An 11,776-nucleotide genomic window follows, 5' to 3' on the forward strand; every position below is an offset into this window, starting at 1 on the left:
ATACTAGACTGATATTTATTATTATAAGCAAACTCTATAAGTGGCAAGTGGGTATCCTAACTTCCTTTAAGTTGTAAGACACATGCTCTCAACATGTCCTCTAAAGTTTTAATGGTCCTCTCGGACTGACCATCTATTTGGGGATGAAATGATGTACTAAACTTTAGCCCTGTTTCCATTGCTTTCTGTAAACTAGGCCAAAATTTAGAAGTAAACCTCGGATCCCTATCTGAAACTATGGACACTGGTACTCCATACTGACTCACAATCTTATCAACATATAATCTCGCTAGCTGGTCTAACGTAGATATCATTTTAATCGGTATAAATCGTGTCGTCTTGGTGAGTCTGTCTACTATTTCCCATATACCATCATGTCCACTGGATGTACGAGGTAATACAATAGAAAATCCATAGTAATATGCTCTTATTTCCACTCTGGCACTGGCAAAGGATTAAGAAATCCTCCTAGCCTCTGTCTTACTGGTTTAACCTGTTGACAAATCAAACATCTATCAACATATTCAGCTATCTCTTGCTTCATTCCAGACCACCAATAAGTCTTCTTTAAAGTTCTGTACATCTTGGTGCTATCTGGATGCATAACGTAAGCTGAACTGTGAGCTTCTTCTAGAATAGCATTCTTAAGCTCACTGATATTCGGAACACATAATTTGCCCTGTTTAACAATGGCTCCATCTGTTCTCAGCTCAAACTCCACCTCTAAGCCTTTCTTGGATTTCTCAAACTTCTTCTGTAAATTACTGTCTTCTGACTGTCTTCTTACAATCTCAGTTACTAAAGAAGACCGAACCTGAAATTGAGCTAAGAGACTTCCTGAATCCTCTGTAATTACTACTACCTTGGAACCTCTTAACTCATTCAATAAAGCTACTCGAATACCACACAAGGCACTCTTCGGAAGTCTTGACTTCCTACTTAATGCATCTGCTACTACGTTGGCCTTACCTGGATGATACTCTATAGTACAATCATAATCTTTAATCAGTTCTAGCCATCGCCTTTGTCTCGGATTTAGCTCTTTCTGATCAAAAATATACTTCAGACTTTTATGATCTGTGAAAATATGGCACTTTTCCTCGAACAAATAGTGTCTCCAGATTTTTAGTGCTAAGACAACTGCTGCTAGCTCAAGATCATGGGTAGGGTAATTACACTCATGCTCCTTCAACTACCTTGAAGCATAAGCTATTACATTCCCATCTTGCATAAGCACACAACCTAATCCTAGTCTTGAAGCATCACAATAAATCACATAGTCCTTCCCTGTTACAGGAAGTGCCAAAATAGGTGTTGTAACTAGTCTTTTCTTCAATTCCTGAAAACTTTGCTCGCATTTATCTGACCACTCAAACTTAACATTCTTCCTTGTCAAAGCGGTCAAAGGCAATGCCAATCGAGAGAAATCCTCAATAAAACGCCTATAATATCCTGCCAAACCCAGGAAACTACGTACTTCTGTCGCACTAATTGGCCTTTCCCAATTGACAACCGCTTCTACTTTTTGTGGATCGACACTAACTCCTTTTGCTGAAACTACATGCCTAAAAAATACTACTTGTTCCAACCAGAACTCACATTTGCTGAACTTAGCGTATAACTGTTTTCACGTAGAGTCTGTAGAACAATCCTCAGATGTTCCTCATGAGATTCTCTATCAACCGAGTAAACTAATATATCATCAATGAACACAATCACAAACTGATCTAAATACTGATGGAAGATCCTGTTCATGAGATCCATGAAAACCGCTGACGCATTCGTTAAACCGAATGGCATAACTCGAAACTCATAATGCCCATACCTAGTTCTAAATGCTGTCTTAGCAATATCTGATTCTCTAACCTTCAACTGGTGGTATCCTGACCTTAAGTCAATCTTAGAGAACAACGCTGCTCCCCTAAGTTGATCAAATAAGTCATCGATGCGTGGTAAAGGATACTTGTTACATATTGTAACCTTGTTTAACTGTCTATAGTCAATACATAATCTGAGGGTACCATCTTTCTTTTTCACAAAAAGCACTGGTGCTCCCTACGGCGAAACACTAGGCCTGATGTATCCCTTGTCAACTAGTTCTTGTAACTGCATCTTCAATTCTTTTAGCTCGCTTGGAGCCATTCTATACGGCGCCTGTGAAATAGGTGCTGTTCCTGGTAATAATTCAATGGTGAACTCAATCTCTCTATCAGGTGGCAAACCTGACAGATCATCTGGAAATACATCAAGAAACTCTTTCACCACAGGAACATCTTCTGGCTTTAGCTTTTCTCTCTGTACTACTACGATGTGTGCAAGAAACGCTGTGCAACCCTTCCTCAGTAATTTCTCAGCTTTCAAAACTGAGATTAAACTTCTAAAAACGACCTTCCTCATACCTCTAAAAACCACTTCAGCAAAGCCTGGTTTTCTGAAAACCACTTCCTTCCTATGGCAATCCATAGATGCATAGTGAACAAATAAGAAATCCATTCCCAAAATTACATCTAACCTCTGCAACTCTAGTGGTAGCAAGTCCACTTGCAAACTGATACCTTCTACTAAAACTTCACAATTACGTAACACCTCATTAAGAAGTAAAACGTCACCAACTGGAGTGTATATAGCTAACCCATTAGATAAAGGCTCTAGCATCCTATTCAACTTAGTCAGAAATATACTAGAAACAAAGGAATGCATAGCACCTGGATCAAATAAAACATCTGCAGGTACATTACAAATAAGAATCGTACCAGTAATAACGTCTGGTGCGTCCTCCGCTTCTTGTTGAGTCATAGCATAGACTTTTCCCTGTTGCCTCGGTCTTCCAACAACTCCCTTTTGCCTTGCACCACTAGTGCCCTCTGTTGGAACCACTGAAACTTTCGATTGCTCAACTGTCTGGGACCCAACTCTCTGATCTCTCTGAACTGTCATGTTCAACTGCGGACAATCTTTCTTGAAATGTCCTGGTTGTCCGCACTGGTAACATACACCTGCACCTACCAAACACTGACCCCAATGGTTCCTGCCACAACTCGTACATGGTGTTCGCCTGACGGTACTAGCAATGGACTCCTGACCTGGTTGCGATCTTACTGTTGATCTAATGGGTTGACTAGGTATTCTCTGGCTTTGTCTCTGAAAAACACTACCATAACTCACGTTCCTCGATGCTTGGCCTCCAGAGCGATTCTTAAAATCTTGTCGACTTGAAATATTTATCCCAGGCGTGAACCTCCGCTGCTCACGGCCTCTAAATCCACTAGCTGTTGAAGTCCCACGACTAAGCTCCACTGCCGATTTATCTTCTGTTATACTCTGCTCCACACGAAGGGCAGTCTCCACTAACTGAGAGAAATTCGTCCACTTAGCAATGGCTGTAACTGGGGTATGTATTTCAAAACGCAACCCTCTTTCAAACCTTCGGCACCTGTCACTCTCAGAAGCTACAATAACGTCAGCATACTGTGAAAGCTCGGTATACTTCCTCTCACACTCAGCCACTGAAAGTGATCCTTGTTTCAACCCTAGAAATTCATCCCTCTTGGCTTCGCAGTATGTGCTGGGGTAATACTTATCTTCGAATATGCCTCTAAAAGTCTGCCAGTCTAAAGCACGTGCATCACTGTGCCTTACTAATATAGATTTCCACCATCCTTCAGCCTCTTTTTGCAACAAAAATGTGGCCAATCTAACCTTTCGCTCCTCAGGACAATTCATCACATCAAAACACTTTTCAAGCATTTTCAACCAGTTCTCTGCATCAGCTGGATCTGTGGAACCTTCAAACACTGTAGCCCCTAACTTCTTCAGCCGTTCAATTCCGTATGCCTTTTCTGGATCACTAGGCTCTGCTCTATCTGGCCTTCCTATTTCCTGTGTAGTTCTCGCAAACTGCTCGTTTCCTGCCCCACCTCGAACTCCTAGGGTTCTAGATTCCCCTACAGATGGACCTTGGGTAGTACCTTGTATCCCGTCCTGGTTCTGTCGGCGTCGTCTACCAGTACGTGGTGGCATGACTCCTATAATTTGTCAACACATTAGACATACTATAAATACTTAACTCAAATGCATGATACTAAATGTCTACTCACATATTAATAAAAATTAGACTCACTTCTACCCTTACCTAAACCATACTCAACTAGTTCCCTTTAAGCTAACTTGTCTTTCAATTATTTACTTTCCAGTTTCTTCTTACAGCTAACCGCTCTACCTTAATTCCCATGGAGCAAACTGCTCTGCTACAAAGTTGTCACACCCCCTCCCGGACTACATGCTACTTTAGACCAAAAGATGGCGTGAAGCCGACGAACAACGCTTTTCTGTACCTGTATCTGTCGACTCTGCTTAAAACTTTCATGTGATGATCTTGCCAATCTAGTATATAAACTATTATACATGCAACAAAACACAGCGAATCCTAGTCTAGTCAAACACAGCTAGTCAAACACATACATGAAGTGTACCTCAAAATTTACCGATTTCACAAGTAAACCTAAAGACACCTTAATCAAAATATAAACAACAAAATTTACACAACTACAGCTCCTAAATCTTATACAAACTGTGGAGTATCTATAACATACAAGGGTGTATATACATCACAACACAACAGACTCTATGCCCAACTTAAAACACGTACTGGCAATCGATAATGAAGCTTCCGCAGACTAAGGCAGTCTATCAGGCACCGAGAACTCGATCTCTACCTGGAAAATGGGTAAAACATTTTGGAACGGGTGAGCTATGAAGCTCAGTGAGTGACTCAGTTTAAAACTATGAATTTAAAGATAAGAGCACGTGAAAACTTTACACATATAAATCTGTTTATACAAGTCGTAAATGTAAATGTGTAGTAGTAAGAATAGCTTCCTTAAATACTCAGCATGTTCATCATTGAAATCTAGCAAGGCATATCAAGTATATCGAAGCATTTTAACTATTATGACGAATCTACGTTGTGTAGGGTACACCTAGTACAACAACGTTTACAAGCACTACGATGTAGTGGGGCCCGCCCAGCACTCACGACAGCATCGTTGTTACGGAGTACACTCAACGTCAACAACGGAATCTAACCAGTGTGCACACGGTAATCACTAGCCTCAGGCTCAAGATCTCAGTCATGTAGTTAATGAAAATTTCATAAATCATCTTAAAATATTAAAACACGCCTGCTTATAAATTTTACACAAAGCTCGAACTTTACTCAGCTCTTTCGTGAAAAATTGTAGTTCTTAAAACAAAACTTCATACTAATTCATGCTTTGCTTAAAATATTGTGGTTTAAATACTTTCCAAACATTTAATATCTACGTGCAAGCATAAATTTCTTTAAGAAATCTAGTCTCCAAATGTATACTTGAAAATAGTCATGAAATTCAAATACCTTTCATGTCTTCGTAAATAAACATTTATCGCATTCAATCATAATAACAGTTATGGAAAATATTTCAAAGTTGGTTTTGTCACTCATAGTCTTGGGCTAGATCCTTGGTCTATATGCTCGGTTTAATTCTTCTCGCCCTGCCAACAACCCAACCGAGTATGAAAACTCTAAACATTCTGGTTTCCTAAAGATATACATAACATGTCGCACCAAAGATGACGCCCACGAAAACAAAGCTTAAGAAATAAAATCCTATTTCAACAATTCTCTAAAATTTCCAGATTTCTAACATAAACTTCAAAGGACTATAACTTTCTCAATACTTAACCAAAATGAGTGTTCTTTATATAAAAATCTTCATTTGGAGATCCTCTAAAACTTAACTGAAGACATATAAATCTGATTCCCCGTGCATAAACACATATAACCCTCAAAACAGAACCACTTCAAGAATCGCGCGCACACGACCTCTTTAACTTGTCCCTACAATTTAACTGCTTTTTAGTCGTTTTTGGTCTACAAGTTCTTCATGAAAGTTGTAGTAAATTAAATAAGCTTTTCAACCATATAAAATAGAGATTCTAACTCCACCGATACACTCTTAAATACAAGAAAACCCAGAGACCTCTTGATTTCGAGTGAAAACCAACTGCCCTATTTTCTTCATCAAAAAGCACCAAATGAATATCCGAATTTGCTCCAACGTTCTTCATAACTTTTGTTTGAAAATGAGTTAACTTTCAGTAAATGTAAATCTCACTTCTTAATTCCTTTTGAAGAGTTCAAACTGAATTAAAAACCAGTGATGTGCAGAATGAACTAAAATTCAGCCATGGATACACTTTGCTTGAGTTCTCCTCCTCTTCTTCTACCTCAAAATTCTAGTAAAATTTCTCTTCATCTTCCAAACTCTCTCTTAGAAGTTCTCTGCAAATTGAAGAAGGAAAAAAAAAATGGAAGTTGGATGTCTTCAAAATTCTTGGCGGTGAAGGGAAGAGAAGAAGAAGAAGAAAAGAAAAAATGAAATTTTCTTCTCCTTTTCTTCTTTTTATCCTTTCTTTTCTTTCTTTTCTTTAATTTATTTAATAAAACTATTTAATATATATATATATATATATATATATATATATATATATATATATATATTTACACTTAATTTCCATTTTCTTTTTCTTTTTTTTCCACATTTAAAGAAATTAAACCAAGAAAATATCGGGTTTACAAACATGGTGCTCCACTCATTCCAGAAGGAACAGTTACAAGAACTAATGCATAAAAGATTCAACAATAATTCGTTCTTCATGTATAAAAATGAATAGGTTTGGTTTACCCCCAATTTCATGTGCCATATACCAATACAAGAGACGAAGGACCATTTGGAGTTTTCAAGGTCAATGTATCCTCGATTGAAGTGGGCTATGGGGTAGACATTATGCTTCTATGGACCAACACTTTGAAGACCTCGTGAATTAGTTAATATCACATTTTTATTGTATTTGCATTTGTGTTAATTCGACAAGTTAGAGTAACTAGCATTAAGAGCTTAGTATAAAAGATGGTGGTTAGAAAGTAGTTATTGGAAGATAGAAAGCTTAGTTAATGTTTTGTTTTGACTTTATTATATTTTAATTAATTATGATAGAATCTTTACAAGGCTATATAATGCCTTTATCCTTCCAAAATGACCTTGGTTTCCTCGATTTTAACTTTTTTGCTCCAAATGGATAAATTAACCATATTTTGTCGAGAAACACTAGCAAAACATGAAATCTAATACAATAAAATCTAAATAGGATGTTAAAATAAGCACATTTTATGTGCTTATCACTTACTGTTCCACTTTAGCAAAATAACTACCGCTTTTGAATATTGAAATATATTATCGATAGAGCTTTTGTCAGAGTTCAAAATCTTAATGTATCGATTAGTATCAGTTTTTCATAAAAATGAAATGGACATGGATACTATTTCACGATATCGCAGTTACTGCATTTTACATTAGATTTTAAGACAAAGTTTTAAGAATTTAATAACTTTTCATTTATACGTTAGATGCGATCCACTCTCTTAACAAATTTCCCTTTTCTTACAAAAATAAAATGTACCTTTTTTTAGATTTATATTTAACTCAACAGATAAAATTATGATTGTTTGGTTCTTTTTTTCTATACTACATTTTGACATCAAGACACCATGCAGTAGTACATACCTAACCATCTTTCTATTATAGGTCCCCTCTTTCTAGCGTCATTCTAACATGAAGTTGTACACCATTTCGACATCAAAAGAGTGTACAAAATACCTACCTAACCATCTACCTATTATAGGTCCCCAATTTTCGGCATCATTTTAAGTTCCTCAATCATAAAGAAACTTATAAATGCAAAAGAAAACGCATAGGGAAATCAACAAACGATAATACAAAGCAACCGTAAGAAGATCTCGTGACAACAGAGAAAAACATGAAATCGTGGTTGATATGTCTGGCCTTCATAGGCATGTTGGTCGTGGGCCAAGAAGTAGCAACAGAGAGAAAACATCTTAAATTTCTCGATCTTTGCAATCAACTTTCTCCACCTCCAACTTGTTCTAAACAGGAAGTGGTGGGTGAGGCGACCCCCTACGATAGAGGTTGCTCTACAATCAATCGATGTCGTGGAGGATGAAGCATAAAAAATTCAAGAACAATACTTGACTTTAGATGTGTAAATAGGGAGAATTGTTTAGTCAAATCTAATGATTGTGTACTAAAGAATCTTGAAAAAATAAACAATCGTGTAAACAAATCTAAACGATCGTGTACCAAAAGAATTTTGAAAAAATTCATTAAGCCAAATCGAAACGATCGTGTACCAAATTTTAATAAGAAAATCGTTTAGATTTGGGGTATCCAAATCAAAACGACCAAATCTAAACGATCATGTACCAAATAATAACCAAATCTAAACAATCATGTAAAAAAATTTTATACGCATTGTTGACGACAGTTGATGGGGCATTTTTGGTATTTTTCATTATGTGACTGTAAGCTTTTTTCGTTTTTGAAATTGTTCTATACAATATAAATATTTTGCCACTTTGTTATATTTTTTAAAAGACCCCTTATTATTATATATTTTTTCTTTTTAGGAGACCTTCATGCGTGCCCCACTCCATCATTCTAATTCTTCTTCACCCAACAAGCCATCTCCCGAAATCTCTTTTCTTCCTTCTCTTTCGTTCATCGTTCCTAAGACCCCCACCACTACGTTTCTGTCCAAGCTGAATGTCAAGTCGTCCAACCTTGAAGCCCAATCATTCATTTGGGCGTCCAACTCAAACCTCCATCGCACGTTTGAAGTCCAGCTGTCCATTGCCACTTTTCGTCTGTCCACCATCGACTTCTTCTTCTTCCGGTAGCCGTCGAGCAAGCCTTAGTCGAAACCTAAGTTGTAACCCGAGCCATTTATACTTCATCCCCTCACCAGCTGCATGTAGCTCCTCTTCAAGTCGTGAGTGTAAGTTCGCAATCACTTATTCAAGCAAGCCACCATGATCTGCTTACACGTCGTCGTTGGCTTGTTCGTGCAACGCCATCTCTACATTTTTGTAAAACATTGTGAGTGTTTGGTAAGAGTAAATTGGTGAGTTTCGTAACGGTTCCCATAGCCATTTTAACCGTAAATGTTGGAAAAATATGTTCGATTAATTAGTTAAATTACTTTGAAATTCTTGAAGGTGTTGGAGTCGAGTTCTTGGAATATACAATAAGTTTTATTGGAGTTTGATTCTCCATTTACTTGGAAGTTCGTGAATGTCACTTTGAAGTGTTTTCAATGAACGGATGGGTTTAGTAAAATATTTAATTTTCTGTTTATATCCTTCTGTTTATGATAGGTTTGTTCGTTGGACTTCTTTTATCAAGAATCTTAGCTAAGCATAAGGCAAGGGATTTCTACTACTGGACTCGATCTGAAATTGGAATGTTTTGACTGATACGATAGTTAGAATATATTAATTGCACTAGTTCGACTGTTATATGTAGATAGAAAGTATTGCTAGTTTACACTTTTGACTGTATTTAGATAAGCTAACTGTCATGTGTAGTTTGGATATTGATGGGCTGTGTTGTTCATTGAGTTTAGATAATTTGACTATCATGTGTAGTTTAGATATAGATGGGCTGTACTAATGACTAAGTTTAGATAATTTGACTATCATGTGTAGTTTGGATATTGATGAGTTCTACTATTGACTGAGTTTAGAAAATTTGAATGTCATATGTAGTTTGGATATTGATGGGCTATACTGTTGATTGAGTTTAGATGATTTGACTATTAGGTGCAGTTACATATTGATGGTTTGTACTATTGACTAGAATTAGAAGGTGTGAATGTGATGACTTAGATATATATTAATGGATGGTACTGTGGACTCAACTTAGACTGTTTGACTGGTTATGTGTAAAGATTAAATTGTTTAGTTTGAAACGTATTTTGATGTGACTATCATGGATTGTTTAAAATGGACTGAGGGGTAACTATTAGTTTTATCAATAGGGTAGTGTACCCTGTAGGCACAGTGTCCTACGGGATCACCACATGTTGTACATCCTTTGGGACTCTAGATTGAGATGTTATCCTACTGGATCACTAGACTGATGTGTACATCCTACGGGATCACTAGTCTGATATATAGTATCTGATGGGATCACAAGACCGATTTGTGCATCCTACGGGATTACTAGACTGATTTATGAATCCTACGAGATCACTAGACTAATGTGCATATCCTATGGAATCACTAGATCGTTATGTTATAGGGTACCCCTTAATAGAAAACTAACCATTCTTACCACTAACCGAACGAGTAGTGGGTCTCTTACTGTGTATATCTTATACTCACCCTTTTATGTTTGACTTTTTCAAGCAAAGGTAATGCGAGAGGTAGACCGGCAAGGAGAAAGAGGATTCGTGAACACCATATAGGAACGTCTATTTTTAATGCTTCCGCTTAATGTCTTTACTATTTCTGTTTTGAGGATTTAAAATGAGTCTTTGTTGGGACATCTATCTGTTTTATTTTGCTTTTAACGATTTCATAGACGATGTTATGAGCTTTTCAAATTGTTTGAAATAGGGCCTGAAGATAGTTTCCTTATTTTTGGATGTTTACTGAATTTAAACATGATTTATGAAATTATTTTATGTTTTGAGGAAGTGTCTTAGTAGTAAAGTAATGACCTCAGCTTAGTTTGAAATGTTAGGTTGTTACAGTTGGTATCAAAGCCTAACTCTTAGGTTATGCAGACTAACTTATTATAAACCTGATATTTTCTTTGAATTTTTTTTTTAAAATACAAAAGGAATAAAAGAAAATGGAAATTAAGTATATAATTTTTTATATAATTAATGGTTTTTATAAAAAAAAAAAAAGAGAAAAGAAAAGAGGAAGTGAGGTATAATTGTGGTCATTTGGTGCATTGCTTGTAAAAAAAAAGAACCCACACCGCCAAGCTTCTTTCATTCCATTCTTCGACATTTCTTTTCACCATTTATTCACCAAATTTTAGAGGGGCTTCAAATGGTTCAATGCCAAGAAAGGAAGAAGAAGAAGTTAAAAAATGTATGTTGAAGAAGACAAGGAGTTTGCTAGACAAACTTCTCTATAGTTCATTAAGCACATCTCTAGTTTTTTATTGATTTTGAGCTATACAAAAAGAATTAAGAGGTGAGGTTTAAATTTACTGAAAGCTAATTCATTTTCGAACAAATTTTATGAAGAAAATTTAAGCAAATTCCTATGATCATTGGGTGAAATTTGACAGAGAATACATGGCAGGTTGTTTTCACGTGAAATTAGGAGATCTCTAGTTTGTTTTAGTATTTCAGGGTGTACCGGTAGAGTTAGGATCTCTATTTTGTATAGTTGGAAATCTTATTCAATTTACTACAACTTTCATGAAGAAATCATGAATAAAAAATGACTAAAAATAAGTTAAATTGTAGGGACAAGTTAAAGGGGTTGTGGTGTACGCGATTGTTGGAGTGGATCTGTTTTGAGGGATGTCTGAGATTATACACAGGAATAAGATTTATATATCTTGAGTTAAGTTATAAAAGACCTCAAAATAAAGATTTTGACATAAAGAACTCTCATTTTGATTGAGTATTGGAAGAGTTGTGATTATTTGAATTTCATGCTGCGAATTTGGAAAATTTTGAGAAATGTGTGGAATATGGTTTTATTTCTTAAAGTTAGACTTCTAAAGCATCATCTTTAGTGAGTCATGTCAAGCATAACATTTGAAGATCATAATATTTAGGTTTCTAATATTCAATTTTAGTTGTTTGACAGGTCAAGACGAAATAGGTCAAGTTTACGCACCGGGGAACTAGTCTA

The 11,776-nt window shown here is 36.2% G+C and overlaps 1 protein-coding gene across 1 annotated transcript; it reads right to left on the minus strand.

The window, feature by feature from the left end:
- Positions 1-1,940: 1,940 nt before the first annotated feature.
- On the minus strand, positions 1,941-4,967 carry LOC127151331 (uncharacterized). The gene is made up of 2 exons (XM_051090838.1): positions 4,649-4,967; positions 1,941-4,025 (listed from the first exon to the last, which is right to left on the minus strand). The coding sequence occupies exon 2, from the start codon at positions 4,018-4,020 to the stop codon at positions 2,056-2,058; it is 1,965 nt and encodes a 654-aa protein (XP_050946795.1). The 5' UTR covers positions 4,021-4,025; positions 4,649-4,967; the 3' UTR covers positions 1,941-2,055.
- Positions 4,968-11,776: the final 6,809 nt, after the last annotated feature.

Source organism: Cucumis melo, chromosome 10 (assembly GCF_025177605.1).
Source record: "Cucumis melo cultivar AY chromosome 10, USDA_Cmelo_AY_1.0, whole genome shotgun sequence".
In the NCBI taxonomy this organism is placed as follows: Eukaryota; Viridiplantae; Streptophyta; class Magnoliopsida; order Cucurbitales; family Cucurbitaceae; genus Cucumis; species Cucumis melo.